The sequence below is a fragment of the Microcaecilia unicolor genome, chromosome 10 (genome assembly GCF_901765095.1).
Source record: "Microcaecilia unicolor chromosome 10, aMicUni1.1, whole genome shotgun sequence".
Lineage (NCBI taxonomy): Eukaryota > Metazoa > Chordata > Amphibia > Gymnophiona > Siphonopidae > Microcaecilia > Microcaecilia unicolor.
The window spans coordinates 129,186,839-129,211,416 of NC_044040.1; the positions used below are offsets into that span (position 1 = coordinate 129,186,839).

Sequence of the window (24,578 nt, forward strand, 5' to 3'; positions counted from 1 at the left end):
GATGACCTTGTCTGAGAAGCCCTTCTTCCTCAGCCGCTTCCGCTCAAGAGCCAGGCCCGTAAGACCAAAGGGGGAGGGATCCTCCATCACCACAGGACCCTGATGCAAGAGGCCCCACTCCGCTGGCAGCCGCAGAGGACCGTCCACCGAGAGTCTGATTAAGTCCGCATACCAGGGACGTCTGGGCCAATCCGGACCCACCAGGATCACCCGGCCAAGCACCCTGCCCATCATGGGCCAGGGAGGGAACACGTAGAGAAGCTCCTGTGTCGGCCACTGCTGGAGAAGAGCATCGACTCCCAGAGATGGAGGGTCCCGTCTTCTGCTGAAAAAACGTGGCACTTGGCAATTGGCTGAGGACGCCATCAGATCCAGGCTCGGCCGGCCCCAGCGCTTCGTGATGTCCCAGAACGCCCGAGCAGACAGTTGCCACTCTCCGGGATCCAAGGTATGGCGACTGAGAAAGTCCGCCTTGACATTCATGACTCCTGCAATGCGGGCCGCCGACAGCTGTTCCAGATTTGCTTCTGCCCACAGGCATAGCTTCATGGCCTCCTTGGCTAGAGGGGCGCTCCTGGTATCTCCCTTGTGATTGACATAGGCCACAGCCGTGGCATTGTCCGACAGGACGCGCACAGGCCTCAGCACCAGTACCGGGAGAAACTCTAGAAGCGTCAACCAAATGGCTCGGAGTTCCAGGAGGTTGATGGACCATTTCGTCTCTGCAGGAGACCAGAGCCCCTGCGCTGTCCGTCCCAGGCAGTGGGCTCCCCAGCCCGTCAAGCAGGCGTCCGTCGTGACGACAACCCACTCCGGAGTCATAAGAGGCATTCCTGCGGACAGCTTGCCTGGCCTCAGCCATCAACTCAGCGCCTTTCGCACCGCTGGATCCAAAAGAAGGCGTACAGCGTAATCCTCCGAGACTGGCGCCCACCGCAGAAGAAGAGAGTGCTGTAGTGGTCTCATATGAGCCCTGGCCCAGGGCACTACCTCCATCGTGGCCGTCATGGAGCCCAACAGCTGCACATAGTCCCAAGCCCGAAGAGTAGAGGAGGCTAGGAACTGGTCCACCTGGGTCCGAAGCTTGACACTCCGGTTGTCCGGCAGGAACACTCTGCCCACTTGTGTGTCGAATCGAACTCCCAGATACTCCAGGGACTGAGTCGGGCGCAGCTGGCTTTTCTCCCAGTTGATGATCCATCCCAGGGAGCTCAGAAGAGCAATGACCCTGTCTGTAGCTTTCAAGCACTCCGCATAGGAAGGGGCTCAGATCAGCCAGTCGTCCAGATAGGGATGGACTTGCACTCCCTCCTTGCGGAGGTTAGCCGCAATGACCACCATTACTTTGGAGAAGGTCCGCGGAGCCGTAGCCAACCCGAACGGGAGGGCTCTGAGCTGGAAGTGTCGGCCCAGTACTGCAAAGCGCAGAAAGCGCTGATGAGGCGGCCAGATGGGAATATGTAGGTAAGCCTCCTTGATGTCCAGGGAATGCCAGGAATTCTCCCTTTTTCTCCGCAGCTATTAAGGAGCGGAGAGTCTTCATCCGGAAGTGCCGTATCTTTAAGGCCCGACTGACTCCTTTGAGGTCGAGGATAGGCCGCACAGCACCTCCCTTCTTTGGCACCACGAAGTAAATGGAGTAACGTCCCTTGCCAAGTTGATCTACTGGCACTGGGACCACCGCGTCCAGGCGGAGCAGGTTGTCCAAAGTCTGCTGTACTGCCGCCGCTTTGACTGGAGACTTGCAGGGAGAGTTTACGAACCCGTCTCTTAGGGGCCGGCAGAATTCCAGTTTGTAGCCGTTTCTGATGACTTCCAGAACCCAAGCGTCTGAAGTTACCCTGGTCCACTCGCCCAGAAACGAGGATAGCCGTCCTCCAATCTGCTCTGGGGCATGGACCAGGGCCCGTCTTTGGGTACGAGACCCTGGGGGAGGGCCGGAGGAAGAACCTCCGGGACGGCGGTCCCTGCGAAAGGAATGCTGCTTGGGGGAGAAGTTCCGCTTGAAAGAAGAGGAGGCCGACTTGCCCGGATGATACCGACGGGCTTCCTGAAATCGGCCCTTGGAGGGACCAGGATGAGCACTGCCAGCCCGAGTCCTGACCTCCGGCAACCTCTTGCCCTTAGATGTGCCGAGCTCGGTCACGATCTTGTCCAGCTCGTCCCCAAAGAGCAGCTTGCCTTTAAAAGGCAACTTGGCTAGGCGAGATTTTGAGGCATGGTCAGCCAACCAGTGCTTAAGCCACAGCCACCGCCGGGCAGAAATTTTCTGAGCCATACCTTTAGCCGAGGCTCTCAAAATATCATACAAGAGGTCCGCCAAGTAGGCCAGGCCCGACTCCAGGGCCGGCCAGTCCGCCCTCAAGGAAGAATCCGAGGGGGAAGCCCGCTGCAAAACAGTCAGGCATGCCCTGGCCACATAGGAGCCGCAAACCAATGCTTGCAAACTCAGGGCGGCCACCTCAAAGGCAACCCTTAAGGACGCCTCCAATCTCCTGTCTTGAGCGTCCTTCAGGGCAGTGCCACCTTCCACCGGCAGAGCCGTCTTCTTAGTCACCGCAGTGATTAAAAAGTCTACTGTAGGCCAGAGAAAAGACTCCTATTCACCCTCAGGCAGAGGGTACAGACGGGACATGGCTCTGGCTACCTTAAGGCTCGCTTCAGGGGCATCCCATTGAGCCGAAATTAAAGTCTGCATGGCTTCATGAACGTGGAAGGTTCTGGGCGGGCGCTTAGTTCCCAGCATAATGGCAGAGCCAGCTGAGGCTGAGAGAGGGCCTTCCTCTGGAGAGAAAATTTTCAGAATGCTCATGGCCTGCACTAACAGGTTGGGCAAATCCTCTGAGCGAAAAAGCCGCGCTGCAGAGGGGTCATCCGCTCCATCCAAGCGGGGATCAGTCTCCTCCACAGAATCCCCTAAGGACCTTTGGGAGAACTCAGATACGCTGCCCTCATCCACATCAGAGGAGACCGAGTCCCCTAGGGCCTGGAGATCTACCCGAGGGCGCTTGATCATGGAAGCCTCAACATCCTTATCAGACAGGGGAGCAGGGGCAGCGTTTTGCACAAGGAAAGCCTGATGCAGCAGTAAAATAAACTCATGGGAGAAAACCCCCAGTCTGTGCACTTCTGCAGCATGGGCAACGGCCCTAGAGGCACTCTCAACCTGCACTCCCAAGAGCGGGGGAGAGGCGCGCTGCGCATCTAAAATGGCGTCTGCCGCGACACTCCGCAAAGGAGTCATGCGGGAAGAATGGCGCTTTAATTTCGCTGACTTTATACCGTCGCCCGAGTTAAGGGTGACCATACCATTAACGTCTCCCACCTCCAAGGGCGGCCCAAGAAGGAGCCGACCGAGCAGCTTGGCCAGCCACAACCGGGAGGGCTGCCAGCGGGGGATGGGCGCCTAAGGCGGGAAAAACCGCCGCACTGGAGGAAAACCCGGGGAACCCTCCCGATTCCGAAAAGGCGCCCAAGAAAGGTGTCTCTGCCTATGAACCCCCCGCTTCCCCGCTAGACGCGTGCACGCGGTCCGGGGAGCGTCTTTTCGCGCCATAGCCATATGGAGACCGTTTGGGGAACCCCCTGCCCGCTAGGAAAAGGTAAAATTACCTGCTTCTCGCTCCGAGCTGCAACGATTTGGAGTCCCAGTGAGTAGCTGCAACCAAGGACGTCTTTCTCTCAAGGACGTCTATTTTTCTGTTTTTTTTTTTTTTTTTTTTTTTTAAACGGAGCCAGTGGGAGGGGGGGAGAAAAAGAGGGACCTGGCACCACCAGGTTTGCACTTGCTCACGAAGAGTCCTCAACCCCAGGTACTCAACAAAACCTAAACAATTAGGCTTGGAGACCTAGCCAGAGCTGCTGCTGTGTGACCACACACCTGCTAGATAAAGAACATACTGGGGAATTTCCGGCAGCACATGACCACATATAGGGAGGCAAAAGATTGCTCTCTATCTCCACCTGCTGGTAGATGGACACAACCCACCAGTCTATGGATTGATCGGCTTGATGATAGGGAAAATCCCATTTCTTTTCAAATTAATTTCAAAATTCTTCCAACTAGACAACTCTAATAAACAATAAAAATTCCAGTTTCTTATTCTATTGTGACTCAGTAGTTATAAATTTAGCTGTTCACTTATCAATTACATAAACTCCTACAAATTGTCCATATTTCTCTATCATTGTAGAATATTTTTTCTATACTGTTGCAATCATTACTTTGTATCTTTAACTACAATACGTAAGTCACATTAAACTCAAACCTACTTTCAAGATAATGCGGAATATGTCAAACTAATATTATAAATCTATATCTCTCTCATGCACATAAATAAGTGTAATATCCTTCAATGTTTCCTCAGCTCCTAAGAGGGCAGATAAGAATGGAATATGCTCCTCAGAGCTAGTTTGCTATGCTATACCATGGTCTCCACAAAAGTAAAAGATGCCAACGTAACAGCAATATTGGACTTTGTCTCCTCCCTTAATAGTGTGCACATGGACAGGGACACAAATGGGCAATGCTGAATACAGGAGGAGGGATATGTTGTAATACAAACTGCAGTATATCAAGAGTCTATAAATAAAGAAAAGACACTGGGACCAAAGTAAATGAAAAGCGAAGTGTGAGGAATATGAGGGTGAGAGGGAGAATGAAGGCACATTGAGGAACGAGGAGGCTCGAGAGGGAGGGGAGACTGGGTAGAGAAAGGAAGGAGTCTTTTCCCCTGGAGGATTGGAGAAAAGGAAAATACTACAATTCCCAGCAGCCCCTGAGTAGATCCCATGGTAGAAACAGGGACTTCAATTCCCAACAGCCCCCAGAGGAGGTCAGGAGAAGGGAGTTGGAAAAACCTGTCCCACACCCACCACGAGTAAGGCGATCTATGATGTTTCAAACATGGGAGAGAGGAGGTATGGGAGTCCCTAACTTCTACCTATATTACCAAGCAGCCCAGATTCGGGTCTTGGCAGAGTGGTCACCTGGGACATCTAAGAAATGGCTTCATTGGGAAAGAGCATGGTTGGGCAGGCGAGAAATAGAAGATATTTTGTGGATACCAAAAGAGGAACTGGTGCCCACAATAAGAGCAATGCCTATTGGATTGAGACATCCTCTATGGACTTGGTATCAATTGAGGAGACGTCTGTTTCCGGAAAGAGTGTATTATCGGCAAACAGCAATACGTTGGGCAAAAGGGTTTTCACTGGGGAGATCGGAGAAGATTTTTGACAAATGGGCCCAAGCAGGGTTGCGCACATTAGGGCAAACATGGAAAGATGGAGAAATGATTGGCTTTGCAGACCTTCAGGAGGAATATGGTTTGATAGAGAGAGATCTTACCTATTATTGCAATCTGCGTAGCTTCATTAAGAAGAAAGCGCAGGATGAATTAGACCTAGCTGAAACAGATCTAGAACTTGCGATCACTAGAGGAGGAGGCAAAGGGGGGGATAACACGTATATATCTGGCTTTGCTGGGACAGACTGATCCTCAGGTACTATATCAAAAGAGATGGGAAGAGATACTACAGACTACCTATTCCACAATGGTTTGGAAGAGTAATTATAAATATTTACTTAAGTCATCCATAGCACAAACGGTGAATGAAAATGGTTTTAAGATGTTTTATGGGTGGTATTACACACCAGACCGACTACAAAGGATGTTCCCGGAAACATCAGGGCAATGTTGGCGGGAGTGTGGCCATAGAGGCACATTCTTTCACATTTGGTGGTCATGTGGGAAAATAAAAGAATACTGGAAAGAGATACTGCAGCTGGTTGATACAGTTATACAAAGACAATACCCATGGAAGGCAGAACACTGCCTTCTACATTTTAAACCAGCTGAGATATCTGGCTGGCAACACAGACTGGCGACTCAATATTTTGTGGCAGCAAGGCTTGGACTAGCCCGGGCATGGAAGCAGGTGCAACCACCAACATTACAAATAGCAACTGGGAGAGTTGAACACTTATACCAAATGTCAAAGTTGACAGCCATGCGAAGAGGGTCCATGCGGATTTTCAACAAAATATGGACACTTTATGAACAGTATAAAGAACAATCAAACACACCACTGGGATAGGGAGGGAGGGGAGGGAAGGTTAAAGTTGGAGATAAATAAGCTTGATGTAGAAGAAATACGTTATTGAGCAGCCGATTGTTGGTTGTTTTGTATTTGAGCAATCTTTAATAAAATATGTATTTAAAAAAAAAAAATAACTGATAAAACACAATAAATAAATTTACATTTTTCTTTGCCAAACTCAAAAAAAAAAAAAAAAAAAACCTGTCCCAGAAAGCCAGGATGAGGGAAGGAGTTCTGAACCTGCCCAATCAAGCAAATGGAGAGCAGCTGAGCAATGGGTGTGGGGAGGAACTAGAGAAAGAGGAGCCAATGGAGATTGGGCTCTGACTAAACTGGAAGGAAAGGAGGTGAAACAGCAGAGGGCTGCTTGGGAGGAGAGTCTGGTAGAAGAAGGGAAAAGGTGGCTCTCTCATGAGGGGAGCTGAGAGAACAGGTTTACCAAGGAAGGGTCATGCGGGTGGTGGTCAGGGTATAATGCTGACCTAGTTGGAGAGGGACCCTTGCCACTCTCCCTAGGTTGATTTCTTTTGAAAGGGAAAGAGGAGGTGTGGTGGTTTTGGGCATAACTGCTATACATGAACTGATGGGTTTGAAGCCTTTCTGAACTGCTGTGTTTGGGGAATTGTTTTGCATAACTGCTTACATGAACTGCTGGAGAGTTTGAACCCTTTTTGATCTACCAGGTTTGGAGAATTGTTTGGCCTAACTGCTGACATGAACTGCTGGGGAGGGTTTGAACCCTTTCTGGAGCTACCGTGTTTGGAGAATTACTTTGCATACCTGCTATACATGAACTGCTGGGAGTTTAAGCCCTTTTTGAGCTACTTTATTTGAAGAACTGCTTTGCATGAACTGCTGAGATTTTGGAACCTTTTGGCTTTTTTTTTTTGTTTTCTTTTGAATACTATGCTGTTGAACTGCTATGCTTCTAGCTCTATGGTGGGAACTACCTTTGGAGGAGAGCGAATGCTACATACCTGTAGAAGGTATTCTCCGAGGACAGCAGGCTGATTGTTCTCACTGATGGGTGACGTCCTCGGCAGCCCCTCCAATCGGAATCTTCCTAGCAAAGTCCTTTGCTAGTCCTCGCGCGCCCGCGCGGCCGTCCTCCCGCCCGAAACCGGCTCGAGCCGGCCAGTCCAGTATGTAGCAAGACAATACACTTCAAGGGAAGACACAACTCCAAAGGGGAGGCGGGCGGGTTTGTGAGAACAATCAGCCTGCTGTCCTCGGAGAATACCTTCTACAGGTATGTAGCATTCGCTTTCTCCGAGGACAAGCAGGCTGCTTGTTCTCACTGATGGGGTATCCCTAGCCCCCAGGCTCACTCAAAACAACAACCAAGGTCAATTGGGCCTCGCAACGGCGAGGACATAACTGAGATTGACCTAAAAAATTACCAACTAACTGAGAGTGCAGCCTGGAACAGAACAAACAGGGCCCTCGGGGGGTGGAGTTGGATCCTAAAGCCCAAACAGGTTCTGAAGAACTGACTGCCCGAACCGACTGTCGCGTCGGGTATCCTGCTGCAGGCAGTAATGAGATGTGAATGTGTGGACAGATGACCACGTCGCAGCTTTGCAAATTTCCTCCATGGTGGCTGACTTCAAGTGGGCTACCGACGCTGCCATGGCTCTAACATTATGAGCCGTGACATGACCCTCAAGAGCCAGCCCAGCCTGGGCGTAAGTGAAGGAAATGCAATCTGCTAGCCAATTGGATATGGTGCGTTTCCCTACAGCCACTCCCCTCTTGTTGGGATCAAAAGAAACAAACAATTGGGCGGACTGTCTGTGGGGCTGTGTCCGCTCCAGATAGAAGGCCAATGCTCTCTTGCAGTCCAATGTGTGCAGCTGACGTTCAGCAGGGCAGGAATGAGGACGGGGAAAAAATGTTGGCAAGACAATTGACTGGTTCAGATGGAACTCCGACACAACCTTCGGCAGAAACTTAGGGTGAGTGCGGAGGACTACTCTGTTATGATGAAATTTGGTGTAAGGGGCCTGGGCTACCAGGGCCTGAAGCTCACTGACTCTACGAGCTGAAGTAACTGCCACCAAGAAAATGACCTTCCAGGTCAAGTACTTCAGATGGCAGGAATTCAGTGGCTCAAAAGGAGGTTTCATCAGCTGGGTGAGAACGACATTGAGATCCCATGACACTGTAGGAGGCTTGACAGGGGGCTTTGACAAAAGCAAACCTCTCATGAAGCGAACAACTAAAGGCTGTCCTGAGATCGGCTTACCTTCCACACGGTAATGGTATGCACTGATTGCACTAAGGTGAACCCTTACAGAGTTGGTCTTGAGACCCGACTCAGACAAGTGCAGAAGGTATTCAAGCAGGGTCTGTGTAGGACAAGAGCGAGGATCTAGGGCCTTGCTGTCACACCAGACGGCAAACCTCCTCCATTGAAAGAAGTAACTCCTCTTAGTGGAATCTTTCCTGGAAGCAAGCAAGATGCGGGAGACACCCTCTGACAGACCCAAAGAGGCAAAGTCTACGCCCTCAACATCCAGGCCGTGAGAGCCAGAGACTGGAGGTTGGGATGCAGAAGCGCCCCTTCGTCCTGTGTGATGAGGGTCGGGAAACACTCCAATCTCCACGGTTCTTCGGAGGACAACTCCAGAAGAAGGGGGAACCAGATCTGACGCGGCCAAAAGGGAGCAATCAGAATCATGGTGCCTCGGTCTTGCTTGAGTTTCAACAAAGTCTTCCCCACCAGAGGTATGGGAGGATAAGCATACAGCAGACCCTCCCCCCAGTCCAGGAGGAAGGCATCCGATGCCAGCCTGCCGTGGGCCTGAAGCCTGGAACAGAACTGAGGGACTTTGTGGTTCACTCGAGATGCGAAGAGATCCACCAGGGGGGTGCCCCACGCCTGGAAGATCTGTCGCACTACTTTGGAACTGAGCGACCATTCGTGAGGTTGCATGATCCTGCTCAATCTGTCGGCCAGACTGTTGTTTACGCCTGCCAGGTATGTGGCTTGGAGCACCATGCCGAGACGGCGAGCCCAGAGCCACATGCTGACGGCTTCCTGACACAGGGGGCGAGATCCGGTGCCCCCCTGCTTGTTGACATAGTACATGGCAACCTGGTTGTCTGTCTGAATTTGGATAATTTGGTGGGACAGCCGATCTCTGAAAGCCTTCAGAGCGTTCCAGATCGCTCGTAACTCCAGAAGATTGATCTGCAGATCGCGTTCATGGAGGGACCAGCTTCCTTGGGTGTGAAGCCCATCGACATGAGCTCCCCATCCCAGGAGAGACGCATCCGTGGTCAGCACTTTTTGTGGTTGAGGAATTTGGAAAGGACGTCCCAGAGTCAAATTGGACCAGATTGTCCACCAATACAGGGATTCGAGAAAACTCGTGGACAGGTGGATCACGTCTTCTAGACCCCCAGCAGCCTGATACCACTGAGAGGCTAGGGTCCATTGAGCCGATCTCATGTGAAGACGGGCCATGGGAGTCACATGAACTGTGGAAGCCATGTGGCCCAGCAATCTCAACATCTGCCGAGCTGTGATCTGCTGGGACGCTCGCACCCGCGAGACGAGGGACAACAGGTTGTTGGCTCTCGCCTCTGGGAGATAGGCGCGAGCCGTCCGGGAATCCAGCAGAGCTCCTATGAATTCGAGTTTCTGCACTGGGAGAAGATGGGACTTTGGGTAATTTATCACAAACCCCAGTAGCTCCAGGAGGCGAATAGTCATCTGCATGGACTGCAGGGCTCCTGCCTCGGATGTGTTCTTCACCAGCCAATCGTCGAGATATGGGAACACATGCACCCCCAGCCTGCGAAGTGCTGCTGCTACCACAGCCAGGCACTTTGTGAACACCCTGGGCGCAGAGGCGAGCCCAAAGGGTAGCACACAGTACTGGAAGTGGCGTGTGCCCAGCTGAAATCGCAGATACTGTCTGTGAGCTGGCAGTATCGGGATGTGAGTGTAGGCATCCTTCAAGTCCAGAGAGCATAGCCAATCGTTTTGCTGAATCATGGGGAGGAGGGTGCCCAGGGAAAGCATCCTGAACTTTTCTTTTACGAGATAGTTGTTCAGGGCCCTTAGGTCTAGGATGGGACGCATCCCCCCTGTTTTCTTTTCCACAAGGAAGTACCTGGAATAGAATCCCAGCCCTTCCTGCCCGGATGGCACGGGCTCGACCGCATTGGCGCTGAGAAGGGCGGAGAGTTCCTCTGCAAGTACCTGCTTGTGCTGGAAGCTGTAAGACTGAGCTCCCGGTGGACAATTTGGAGGTTTTGAGGCCAAATTGAGGGTGTATCCTTGCCGGACTATTTGCAGAACCCACTGATCGGAGGTTATGAGAGGCCACCTTTGGTGAAAAGCTATCAACCTCCCCCCGACCGGCAGGTCGCCCGGCACTGACAATGGGATGTCGGCTATGCTCTGCTGGAGCCAGTCAAAAGCTCGCCCCTTGCTTTTGCTGGGGAGCCGCGGGGCCTTGCTGAGGCGCACGCTGCTGACGAGAGCGAGCGCGCTGGGGCTTAGCCTGGGCCGCAGGCTGTCGGGAAGGAGGATTGTACCTACGCTTACCAGAAGTATAGGGACCAGTCTTCCTTCCCCCGAAAAATCTTCTACCTGTAGAGGTAGATGCTGAAGGCTGCCGGCGGGAGAACTTGTCGAATGCGGTGTCCCGCTGGTGGAGAGACTCTACCACCTGCTCGACTTTTTCCACAAAAATGTTGTCCGCACGGCAAGGCGAGTCCGCAATCCGCTGCTGGAGTCTATTCTCCAGGTCGGCGGCACGCAGCCATGAGAGCCTGCGCATCACCACACCTTGAGCAGCGGCCCTGGACGCAACATCAAAAGTGTCATAAACTCCTCTGGCCAGGAATTTTCTGCACGCCTTCAGCTGCCTGACCACCTCCTGAAAAGGCTTGGCTTGCTCAGGGGGAAGAGCATCAACCAAGCCCGCCAACTGCCGCACATTGTTCCGCATGTGTATGCTCGTGTAGAGCTGGTAAGACTGGATCTTGGCCACGAGCATAGAAGAATGGTAGGCCTTCCTCCCAAAGGAGTCTAAGGTTCTAGGGTCTTTGCCCGGGGGCGCCGAAGCATGCTCCCTAGAACTCTTAGCCTTCTTTAGGGCCAAATCCACAACTCCAGAGTCATGAGGCAACTGAGTGCGCATCAGCTCTGGGTCCCCATGGATCCGGTACTGGGACTCGATCTTCTTGGGAATGTGGGGATTACTTAATGGCTTGGTCCAGTTCGCAAGCAATGTCTTTTTCAGGACATGGTGCAAGGGAACAGTGGACGCTTCCTTAGGTGGAGAAGGATAGTCCAGGAGCTCAAACATTTCAGCCCTGGGCTCGTCCTCCACAACCACCGGGAAGGGGATGGCCGTAGACATCTCCCGGACAAAGGAAGCAAAAGACAGACTCTCGGGAGGAGAAAGCTGCCTCTCAGGAGAGGGAGTGGGATCAGAAGGAAGACCCTCAGACTCCTCGTCAGAGAAATATCTGGGATCTTCTTCTTCTTCCCACGAGGCCTCACCCTCGGTATCAGACAAGTTCACGGACCTGCGTCTGCAACCGCGCCCGGCTCGACTCCGTGGAGCCATGTCCACGATGGGGACGTCGAGAGGTAGACTCCCTCGCCCGCATCGGCGAAGCTCCCTCCGCCGACGTAGTCGGGGAGCCCTCCTGGGAGGTGGCCGCAGTCGGCACCGCACGCGGTACCGCACGCGGTACCGACTTCGGGGACCTCACCCCGGGCGATGGGCCAGCCGGCGCCATGCTCGACGGTACCGGAGGCGCAAGCACCGCCGGTACCGGAGGGGTAGGGCGCAACAGCTCTCCCAGAATCTCTGGGAGAACGGCCCGGAGGCTCTCGTTCAGAGCGGCTGCAGAGAAAGGCATGGAGGTCGATGCAGGCGTCGACGTCAGAACCTGTTCCGGGCGTGGAGGCTGTTCCGGGCTGTCCAGAGTGGAGCGCATCGACACCTCTTGAACAGAGGGTGAGCGATCCTCTCGGTGCCGATGCCTGCTGGGTGCCGACTCCCTCGGCGACCCAGAGCTCTCGGTGCCGACGCGGGAAGGGGACCGGTGTCGATGCTTCTTCGACTTCTTCCGAAGCATGTCACCGGAGCTTCCCGGCACCGACTAGGAGGACGTAGAATCCATCCGTCGCTTCCTCGGGGCCGAGACCGAAGAGGGTCGATCTCGGGGGGGCTGTACCGCAGGAGCCCTCAGGGTAGGAGGAGACCCACCCGAGGGCTCACCGCCACCAGCAGGGGAAAGGACAGCCCTCACCTGCACTCCACTCGATGCACCACCGTCCGACGACATCAGGAGACGAGGTCCCGGTACCACCGACGTCGATGCAGCTATCCGATGTCTCGGTGCCGATGCAGAGGGCCGATGCCTCGATGCACTCGATGCACTGGCAGCCAAGGATGAAGGTCTGGACGCTGATGACGTCGATGCAGACGATGACCCCGGTGCCGATGCCGACGAAGCGCCCGAGAACAAAACGTTCCACTGGGCCAATCTCGCTACTTGAGTCCGCCTTTGTAACAGGGAACACAGACTACAGTTCTGGGGACGGTGCTCGGCCCCCAGACACTGAAGACACGAAGAGTGCCTATCAGTGAGCGAGATTACCCGGGCGCACTGGGTGCACTTCTTGAAGCCGCTGGAAGGCTTCGATGTCATGGGCGGAAAAATCACGCCGGCGAAGTCAAAATCCGAAATGACGAATTTGGAGCACCAAAACTTTAAGGGAGAAAAAATCTCGACCGAGGCCGAAAAGAGGCCTACCCCGACGACGAAAGAAAACTTACCGGGGCAAAACTGGAAATACGGGAAGGGGAAAATGAAACCCAAGGGGGTTTTCGGAGCACTTCCCGACAGAATAGAAACTTTTCCGAAGAAAAACACGTCAATAAAACACGGACGCGCGAGGTCGACTCTCCGGGGCTCGACACGACAAAAAACACAGCCGTACCGAGTGCGGACGAAAGAAGACTGGCCGGCTCGAGCCGGTTTCGGGCGGGAGGACGGCCGCGCATGCGCGGTGCGCGCGGGCGCGCGAGGACTAGCAAAGGACTTTGCTAGGAAGATTCCGATTGGAGGGGCTGCCGAGGACGTCACCCATCAGTGAGAACAAGCAGCCTGCTTGTCCTCGGAAAACAGTTAACACAAAGGGATTACAATAAAGTATAATGATCTGACCTTGTGGATTGCAGTGTGCTCTTTAGCAGTGGATTACAGAACACAGCTCAGCTAAAGGGCCGAGGGACTCAAGAGTCTACCGGTGCAGGAGACTTTTCCAAGAGTCTCCCGGTGGTGGAGACCTTACAGAAGTTACTTACCTGGAGCAGGTATTCTCTGAGGACAGCAGGTTGATCATTCTCACAAGTGGATCGATGATCCACGTCGGCTCGGGAACCGGCATAAGAAATATCAAAAAATTTGCTAGAGCCCTCTAACGCGTGCTCCATGCTCAACTGCGCGTGCGCAGAGTGCCTTCCCGCCCACCACGTGACCGTGCTCCTCAGTTTAATAAAAAAAAGCATAAAGAAAAAATAAAAAAGGGACAACTCCAAGGGGAGGTGGGCGGTACTGTGAGAATGATCAGCCTGCTGTCCTTGGAAAATATCTGCTACAGGTAAGTAACTTTGCTTTCTCCAAGGACAAGCAGGCTAGTTCATTCTCAGAAGTGGGGTATCCCTAGCATCCAGGCTCACCCAAAAACAATAAATATTGGTCAATTGGGCCTCGCAACGGTGAGGACATAAATTAGATAAACCTGAAATTATATACAAACTAGCTGAGTGCAGCCTGGAACAGAATAAAACAGGCCTAGGAGGGTGGAGTTGGATTGTAGAACCCAAACAGATTCTGCAACACTGATTGCCCAAACCGACTGTCGCGTCGGGTATCCTGCTGAAGGCAGTAGTGAGATGTGAATGTATAGACTGAAGACCACATTGCAGCTCTGCAAATCTCTTCAATGGAAGCTAACTTTAAATGAGCTACAAACGAAGCCATGGCTCTGACATTATGAGCCGTGACATGGCCCTCTAAAATCAGCCCAGCTTGGGCATAAACCAAGGAAATGTAATCTGCTAGCCAACTGGAAATGGTGTGTTTACCGATGGCGGCAACTCCACTCCTGTTGGGATCAAAGAAGACGAACAACTGGGCGAACTGTCTGAACAGCTTCGTCCGCTCCACGTAAAAGGCCAATGCTCTCTTGCAGTCCAAGGTGTGCAAGCTGCTTTCGTCAGAGTGGACATGAGGACGGGGAAAAAATGTTGGCAAGACAATCGACTGGTTCAGATGGAACTCTGAGACCACCTTCGGCAGGAACTAAGGGTGCATGCGGAGGACTACTCTGTTGTGATGAAACTTTGTATAAGGTGGATGTACTACTAAGGCCTGAAGCTCACTGACCCTATGAGCTGAAGTAACAGCCACCAAGAAAACAACCTTCCAGGTCAAGTACTTCAGATGACATGAATTCAGTGGCTCAAAAGAAGCTTTCACCAGCTGGGCGAGAACGATGTTGAGATCCCATGACTCTGGTGGAGGTTTGGAAGGACAAAAAAAAAAGCAGATCAATCAAAGAAAATAGTTTATTGAATGACAACCAAATAAACAAATCAGCCCGATACTGGCTGTGTGTCAGGCTGATTTGTTTATTTGGTTGTCATTCAATAAACTATTTTCTTTGATTGATCTGCTTTTTTTGTCCTTCCATCTTGGAGTTTGCAGATCATTTGCCTTGCTGTTTTCTGGTGGAGGTTTGACAGGGGGCTTTGACAAAAGCAAACCTCTCAAGAAGCGAAAAACTAAAGGCTGTCCAAAGGTAGGCCTACCTTCTACATATTGATGATACGCACTAATTGCACTAAGGTGAACCCTTACAGAGTTGTCCTTGAGACCTGATAAGTGTAGAAGGTACTGAAGCAGGGTCTGTGTAGGACAAGAAAGGGGATCTATGGCCTTGCTGTCACACCAGACAGAAAACCTCCTCCATTTCAAAGAGTAACACCTCTTAGTGGAATCTTAACTGGAAGTCAGCAAGACCCAGAAGACACCCTCTGAAAGCCCTAAGGAAGCAAATTCTAGGCTCTCAACATCCAAGCCATGAGAGCCAGAGCCTGGAGGTTGGTATGCAGACGCAAACCCTCGTTCTAACTGATGAGGGTCAGGAGACACTCCAATATCCATGGTTTTTTGGAGGACAATTCCAGAAGAAGAGGGAACCATATCTGATGTGGCCAGTAGGGCACAGAATCATGGTTCCACGGTCTTGCTTGAGTTTCAACAAAGGTGCAGAACAGGGTGACAAAAATGATAAAGGGGATGGGACGACTTGCCTATGAGGAAAGCCTTAAGTGTCTAGGGCTCTTCAGCTTGGAGAAGAGACAGCTGAGGGAAGATATGATAGAGGTCTATAAAATAATGAGTGGAGTAGAATGGGTAGATGTGAATCGTTTGTTTACTCTTCCCCAAAATACTAGGACTAGCGGGCATGCGATGAAGCTACAAAGTAGTAAATTTAATAAGAAACGAAGAAAAGTTTTCTTCACTCAACGTGTAATTAAACTCTGAAATTCATTGCCAGAGAATGTGGTAAAGGTGGTTAGCTTAGCAGGGTTTAAAAAGGGTCTGGGTGGCTTCCATAGACCATTATTAAACTGATTTGGGAAAACCCACTGCTTGTTTCTGGGATAAGCATCATAAAATGTATTGAGCTTCTCATGGATCTTGCCAGGTATTTGTGACCTTGATTGGCCACTATTGGAAACAGGATACTGGGCTTGATGGACATTTGGTCTGTCCCAGTGTGGCAATACTTATGAAGATACGCATACAGAAGGCTTGTTCCCCAATGTAGCAGAACGGCATCTGACGCTAGTCTGTCGGCCTGAAGCCTGGAACAGAACTGAGGGACCTTGTGATTGAGTTGAGTGGTAAAAAGATCCACGAGGGGGTGCCCCATGCTTGGAAGATCTTGCGGGCTACGCTCATATTCAGGGACCACATGTGAGGTTGCATTATCCTGCTCAGTCTGTCGGTCAGACTGTTGTATATGCCTGCCAGATAAGTGGCTTGTAGAAACATGCCATGACAGCGTGCCCAGAGCCACATCTGAATGACTTCCTGACACAGAGGGCGAGATCCAGTGCCCTCCTCCTTGTTGGTGTAATACATCACAGCTTTGTTGTCCATTTGAATTAAGATAATTTGGATGGATAGTTGATCTCTGAAAGTCTTTAGAGTGCTCCAGATCACTCAGCGCTCTAGGAGGTTGATCTGAAGATCTGTTTCCTGGGGGGACCAGGCACCCTAAGTGTGAAGCCCATCTACATGAGCCCCCCCACCCCAGTAGCGATGCAGCCGTCGGCAGCACTTTTTGTGGCTGAGGAATTTGAAATGGAAGTCCCAAAGTCAGATTGGATCGAATTGTCCACCACTGAAGAGTGTGTATCAGCTCGGGACACTCGGATGACATCTTCTAGGCTCCACGTGGCTTGATACCATTGAGAAGCCAAGGTCCACTGAGCAAGATCTCATGTGAAGACGTGCCGTGGGTGTAACATATACTGTGGAAGCCATGTGGCCCAACAACCTCAACATCTGTTGAGCTGTGATTTGATGTGCTGTCTGAACCTTGGATGCGAGGGACAGAAAGTTGTCCTCACACGTCTCCGGGAGGTAGGCTCAAACAGCCCACGTATCGAGCAGGGCTCCTATGAACTCCAATTGCTGGACAGGGGAGAGATGGGACTTGGGGTAGTTATTATGAACCCTAGTAGCTCGAGCACCTGAATACTCTTCCGCAGGGACCCCCAAGCACTGTCCTCCGAGGTACTCCTCTCCAGCCTTTCGTCAAGGTAAGGGAACACATGCACTCCCAGTCTGCGTAGCGACGCTGCAACTACCACTAGACATTTGGTAAACATCCTGAGAGCTGACACAAGGCCAAAAGGCAACACGAGGTACTGAAAGTGATGCATTCCCTGCCGAAACCGAAGATACTTCCTGTGAGCTGAAAGTATTGGGATATATGTATATGCATCCTTCAGAGAGCATAGCCAACCGTTTTCTTGAATCATGGGAAGAAGGGTGCCTAGGGAAACCATGTTGAACTTTTCTCAGACCAGGAATTTGTTCAGGGCCCTCAGGTCTAGGATGAGACACATCCCCCCTGTCTTTTTCTGCACAAGGAAGTACCTGGAATAGAATCTCTGCCCTTCTTCCCCTAGTGGAACGGGCTTGACCACATGGGCCTTTAGAAGGGCAGAGAGTTCCCCTGCAAGTACCTGCTTGTGTTAAGAACAGAACATATCAGCCCTCGGTGGGGTATGCTTTTTAATCTGGTCAACCAGTTCTTCTACTTTCTCTGCGAAAAGATTATCCCCCCGGCATGGGGCATCTGAAGCAGTCCTGTTTGTTCTGTTTTCTCACTAGGTGGTGTATTGATGTTTTAGCGTCCAGTGTAATATTTACAGTGCCACCTGTTCATAGATAAGGTTGTTGCTCTTTGAGACCTGGTAGTTATAAGTATGGTAAGGTTCTGGATGTATTTTTGCACAAGCTTGTGCATAGAGTTTTGCAGTGAAGGAACTGTATGTTGGCCTGAGGTGACATGACAACTTTAATATAGTTTTAGTTTAACAGGTACCTCAGAAGCTTAGCTGAAATTGGGTGGCGGAGCAGTTGGGGGGAAGAGGGGGTGGTGGTTGGGAGGCGAGGATAGGGGAGGGCAGACTTATACGGTCTGTACCAGAGCCGCTGATGGGAGGCGGGACTGGTGGTTGGGAGGCGGGAAATACTGCTGGGCAGACTTATATGGTCTGTGCCCTGAAAAGGACAGGTACAAATTCAAGGTATACACATACGAGTTTGTCTTGGGCAGACTGGATGGACCATGCAGGTCTTTTTCTGCCGTCATCTACTATGTTACTATGTAACATCAGACAGGGTTTTAACCACATCCCATCCTGCACAATATTCGGAGTTGGTTGTCTTTACAGCAGACTTGTGTCAGATCAGGTTTAAATTATGAGACCAGTGCCTCTTGGGGATAGTGGGGGAACACAAAGGGACATGTTATTGTATGAGTATGAATCAGTAGGGCAGAAAGAGTGGCAATGTACATTGGGTCAGGGGGGCAGAGAGATACAAAATGGTATTGTGCACTGGGTGGGGGGGACAGAGGGAGGGATGGGCTCACATATGTATGTATTAGGGACACAGGAGAACATGCTGGCTGCTGGTGTGTGTTTGTAGCAAAAAGAGGTGGCAGTGTGCATTTGGGAAACAGATGAGGGGTGACAGGCTGGCCACGCGCATTAAGAAAGGACAGAGGGGATAGACTGGCTGTGTGTATGGAGGGGGAGAGGGGCATGGTGAATGTGTGCATGCATGTGAGGCAGAAAGAAATAGCAGTATGCATGGGGTGTGGACAATAGAGAGAAGGATGGACTGATTGTGTTTATGTGGGGAGGAGGCAGAAAGATGGAGAGGCTGGCCATGTTCACGGGGGGATGGGGGATAGAGAGAGGGCTATGTGTGTGTAGGAAGCACAGAGAAGGACATGTTGGTTGTAAGTATGTGTTTGAGACAAAGATGTGGCATTCTGCATTTGGGAAAAGGGAGCTGGGAGTGGGACTAAAGAGAGGAACAGACTGGCCATGTTGAATTGGGTATGGTGGAGGATGAGAGGGAAAGATGGCTGTATGAGTGTAAGGGGAGGAGGTGAGGGCATAAAGAGGTGGTAGTGTGCATTGGGTGTGAGGAAGCAGAGAGATGGAGAGACTGGCCATGTGCATGGAGGGGATGGGCTTGCTGTACATGTGTGTGTGGGTACAAGGGACCATTTTGACTACAGGTGGGTTAGTACACTGAGTAGAAAGAGGTGGTAGTGTGTATATAGAGAAGGGTAGGGAGGCGGGCTGGCCATGTGAATTCCAGAGTGGGGTGCGAAATGAGGAGAAGGAGGAATGGGCTGGATGTATGTGTGTGTGAATAGGGAGCAGAAAGAGGTGGCAGTATGCACTGGGCAAGAAAAGGCAGACAGTTGGATACGTTGGCTAAGTGCACTGAGAGGATAAAGGGGGACAGGCTGGACATGTGTATGGGGGGTGGGTGGGGCAGAGAAAGGGATGGTTTTCTTTTACTGCTTTATGTATTAAATCCTGTCATGGTCTCGGCTACTCTTCTCCTAAATCTCTACCTGTCAAATTATGCTTTAGGCTTTTCAATATCGTACCTTTTCATTTTAAGTACATTTTCTGCCATTTCACAGTCATGTCATCAGTGGCCAACAATTCGCAAATATGATAATTTTATGAAATTTGATTTGGTATGCCTCAAGGCTCATACTAACTTGAAAGTGTGCCCGGATATAAAAAAGGTTGAGAAGCATTGCTCTATAAGATGGGTGTCATCAACAAGGTACTGGCAGATACATGTATGTGTACAGACATCCATAAAGGTCAATATTCCAGCTACATGCTATTCTATTAAATGGCACCTAAATGTGATAGCATATCATTTGAAGGTGGCCATACACATGGGTGGAGTGCACAGTTATGCATGTTAATCTATAGCATACTATAATTTACACACATTTTTTAAGCAACCTATGCGCAAGCATTTACACCAAATTTATAGCTGGTATTAAGTGGTCACACCTAAACGCACGTGCACATCTGCCCGCTAGAATACTATGAAGAAAAATATGTACCTACATTCTTTTATAGAACAGGTTCCACACCTTCTGGGTGCCCTTTATCGAATTACCCTCTTAGTTTTCCCACTCTCTCACAAAATATAGTTTCAACCAGAATGGTTGCTAGGACAAAATGTATTTTTTTTTCTTTATGGAATGTTCAACTATATTAAATCAAGAAAACAGTCTTGAATAAGTAATTTAAAGAAATACAACGCAGAACTAAAGCAGACCAACAAAATACCTAACAAAATTATCGTTTATAAAGTCCACACAGGAAGGGAAACCAAGCCATAAGAAAAGCAAAGAAAGGGGGAGATAAATCCAGAAGAGCATCCAAAGCCATGGCACTGAACTCTAGTACAGCATACACTGATTATAGTGATCACTGTCATTCAGGATCAATGCCAGAAGATGCAAGGAGGTCTGTAGCTCTTTGAAGAGACAGAGATGAAGAGGAATAAAGAGTGAGACCTTGTATTATTTATAAAAAAATAAAAAAAAAGTAACGTCAGAGTGGTCCTATCCAAACTTGATATTTAAGCCCTCGAAGAACATCCTTGTTTCACACCCTCTGCAGTCACATTCACAAAAAGTTCCTTTCAGTCTCAATCACTCAAGGTATCCTTCATTTAATTGACTGAAGGTTTTAAAAAGAACTCACCACCAAAGAGAGGCTCGGGCTCTACCAGAATTTCCTGTTTCTGTGGAATTGGTGCTCGAACCTCATCCCTAAGGAGAGAAAATACAAAAATATGAAAATAAAGTCAAATATATAAAATGTATGTGAACACAAAGATGGAATATTTTATATGCAACCCTTTTATTTCTGTCACACACTAGTTTCAAGCTTGCATCTGTGTTTTCCCCAGAAACTTTTGCCAGCTGGGAGGCATGACAGAGTAGCCAGCTAGGGCTGGGGAAGTAATGCCCAGTATAACAACATCTTCTGTAATTTATAAATGCAACCTCTCTCTCACTCTGTAAACATGTAGACATTTAAATGCACAATTTAACATGATTTTATGATAATTTGTGCAAAGAAGAAAAAGCTGTGTAAAATAAATATATAATACTAGGGCTGCACATTATTAATAGCAATTAATAATTAATCACGTGCTGCCCACCTTCTCCCTCCTTCCCCCTCCCCCGTGCATGGTCCTTCATATCTCCCTCTCCTTCCTGATCTGGCCGCGGTTCTCTTTCGTGTCTGGCCCCCCCCCCCCCCACCCGTGTACCTTTTGAAAAGCAAGTATTCAAACCTGCAGTGCCAGCCATTCTTAAAGGCTGCCTGTGGCCTGCATCGGTCCTTTCCAACTGACCCAACATCCTGTTTTTGGAAAGGCAGGTAGGGTCAGAAGGAAAGGCCCGATACAGGCCACAGGCAGCCTTTCAGTACGGATGCCACAAGGCTGAAGATGTACTTGGGGGGGGGGGGGGGGGGGGGGAGGGCACCTCAGAAAGCTGTGGGCAGGTCTGTGAAGGGAGGGAGAAATGTCACACCATGAGGGCGAGGAGGAAGAGAGGGGGGAATTGAGAGAGAACCACAGGCAGGGCCAGAGAGGAAAGAGATGCTGAACTGAAGGAGAAGGATGGCGGAGAGAGAAGGAAGAGAAGAGAGAGAGTGTTGCGTTCTCGAGGACCTTGGCATTCTGTCAGGTCCTCGAGGCAGGACTGGAGTACGTGAGCCCTTGGGCCACTGCCGAGGAGTGGCAGCGGCAGGCAAGACCACCTCGGGACTGGAAACACAGAAGAGCAGTACTGGAACTCTGGACTGGAGTAGAACAAGGCAGGCAACTAGAACAGATGAGACAGGAACAGCTTCACCTGCACCTAGCCACCGTTCCTCCGGAGTTCGAAGTGCAGGCAGCCGGCAGGACTTGCAGGATAAGGCAGGAACTGAAGATCCAGAGGACCCACCCTGGGTCTGGGATACACGAGGGCAACAGGGCATGGAACTAGACTCAGACAGTGTGCTGCTGCTCAGCCACTAGCAAGACCCAGAAGACAGACCAAGGAACACAAGGCGTACAGAAGCCTAGCAGGAGCAAGGACTAGGGCAGCATACACACTAGGCAGAACGGGAATCCGGGAATACCCACAGGGTAAACCCTCTAGCTAGGTGGAGACAGGATACAGGAATAACCACCCAGGAAATACACTCTAGCTAGACAGATACAGGATTCAGGATATACAAGCAGGGTAGGCACAAAGGCTAGGCAAGGCAGGACTTAGGGTAAAGAGAGCAAACCAGGAAGAACAGGCCAGGGGTCTTGGGCTGGCAGCAGAGCAAACAGAGTAACCAGGAATAACAGGCCAAGGGTCTTTGGGGCAGACAGGAGAACAGACAGAGTAAACCAGGACAAAGGCTTCACCCCAACCCAGGGTAAGCCAGGGACAGAGGCTTCACCCCAATACAGGGTAAGCCAGGAACAGAGGCTTCACCCCAAACACAGGGTAAGCCAGGAGCAGAGCCTTCACCCCAAACACAGGGTAAGCCAGGAAGGACCGCAGTCCACAGACAGACAGTGGCAGGAAAGACCCCCCACGGAAGGACAACAGAGACACAGACACAGAAAGAAGCGGGGCTGGAACCCAGAGAGAGGCTAAGCAGTAGTGCAGCAGACACTTACTAACCTGACCTGGCCTAAGAGCATAACACTTATGCAAAGGCACTGACTGCAAGCACAGTACTTCCTTATGAAGGCTCTCACTGATGAGTCACCAGCAGTAGGACAGAAGCAGGAAGTACACTGACCCCAAAGAGAGGCTTGACACACATAGGAAGTGAGCCCACAGGAAAGACAAGCAGGAGCCATCTTGGAAGCTGGCACAGAGCCGGTGGCAGCCATCTTAGATGCTGGCTCCCTAGAGAGGCATAGCCCACACAGGTGAGGTCTAGTGAAGCAATCAGCACAGAGACTAGAGACAAGACAAACACAAAGACAGACAGAAGCCAGCAGAGCTGCTGGCCCCCAGAAATGAGGTAAGTCTGAGGGTGGTCACGGCCACAGACGTGACAGAGAGAGACAGAGAACAGACTGGGGGTGGAGAGGGTGGAGGGAAGGAAAAAAAATAGATGTGTTGGACTTGGGAGGGGGGTAGGAGGGGGAAGAGAGAGATAATGGGCCTGGGAGTAGAAAGGAGGGAGGAAGGGAAGAGAGAGAGAGAAGAGAAAGAGATGAGAGAGGTGTTGGACTTGGGGGAGGAGGGGGAAGACAGAGATAATGGGCCTGGGAATAGAAGGGAAGGAGGAAGAGAGTGTGGGACCTGAGGGAAGGTGAAAGGAAGATATTGGGTCTTTAATCAGTGGCACAGCCACTTGGGGGGAGTCTTGGGTGCCCCTGATGATATTCACAACATCTATAAGAATGGTGCCTCTGGTCCAGAAGGGAGTATTAACAGTTAAATGTTAGAAGGGAAAATAGGATGAAAATGTTAACAATGCTTTCTTGCTGATCCAAAACAATCTGAAACTGCTTAGTAATTAATATCCTGTCCAGATGCTAGAAGTTGTAACTAAGGACAAGCGTGTCTTATGTAAGTTAGGGAAGGGAACAAAGAACTGAGAATGATAAAACACCCTTAACCTACATGCCCCCAGACCCCTAAACACACAGATGTGTTCTGATAAATAATGTGTACTAGTTGCAAGGAGAGTTCCTTATTTTAAAATAGCCAGATTCTTTACTGGAATTGCTAAATGTTGTTAACTGTGCCCTAAATCTCCACTGACCCACTGATGGTAGCAGAATATAACCTTAACCAATGATCATCCATAGCTTGCAACTTATGATTTATGATGTAAAACTATTCACCTATTAACCTATGACTTAATGCTTTTCTAATAAAAAGGGTGAAAGTGCTTGAGTGAAACTGGACAGTCCTGGTAAAGATCCACTGTGATTATGTGGCACCTGTCACTCTCTCCCAAAGGCCTTTGCTATATACAGACTATAACCTTCATTTTCTGAGTTTTCTTTCTCCTGACCCCTCCCACAGAAGGGAGAAAATAGCCAGGTAAACTGCCCAGGTGGGGGTCCCAAGCAAACAGTTGGTGACTTAGGTCTCAGATTCCTCTCTCTGGGTGAAATCAATGGGTCCTCTTTCAGGTAAGACAATGGGATCTATCTGTTCTAAGGAGCAAACAGGGAATTGCTGCAAGATATACTGAGAGGCCACGAGTAAGGGCCATAGTAGGGGACTTCTATCATTCCTATCCCTCTGTGGCAATGGATGACCAAGAGTTACAGTTCCTCTGAATGGAGCTATTTCCACACAGAAACTGTCTTATCTGGTAACCCAGCTGCAGCTATGCAAGATATCGGAAGCGCCATGTGACAGATTTGGCACTGTTGGCAGGAAACCACACAAACCTGAAAAGAGAGAGGATAATGTCTAAAGTGCCGGTATGAGGAAGGCACTATGGATAGAAAATATTAGAAGATAAAATTCAATAGCTATGTTGCTACATTTAAAAAAAAAAAAAATTCAGCCCTGGGGCACTGTTCACTTCCACCGCTGTCAGTACCCAGTGCCCAACCTGCATAGGAGGTGAACACTGTAAGGTCATTTTGTCAGGTGCTACTGCAGTGGAACTGAAACTAAAAGAAAAAGTATGGATGCTGTGATGATTCAGTAGCCTCATCTAAAGTTGGCAGGCAGAGCAGAGAAAATTTCCCCCCCCCTCATTTTACCCTCGACCACAGCCTAGGTATTTGAAGGAGGTAGAAAACCTGGCCTGGCAAGAGAAAGCAGG

General features: G+C 50.3%; 1 protein-coding gene across 3 annotated transcripts in view; it reads right to left on the bottom strand.

The window, feature by feature from the left end:
• UBXN7 (UBX domain protein 7) overlaps positions 1-24,578 on the bottom strand; it is a 588,902-nt gene that overhangs the window by 439,996 nt on the left and 124,328 nt on the right. For all 3 annotated transcript variants that reach the window (XR_003943538.1, XM_030215927.1, XM_030215926.1), the window contains exon 3: positions 20,484-20,551. Coding sequence is in view for 2 of the 3 variants with exons in the window: in XM_030215927.1 (XP_030071787.1) it covers positions 20,484-20,551 (68 nt within the window). In the remaining variant the exon portion in view is untranslated. The remainder of the gene's footprint in view (positions 1-20,483; positions 20,552-24,578) is intronic.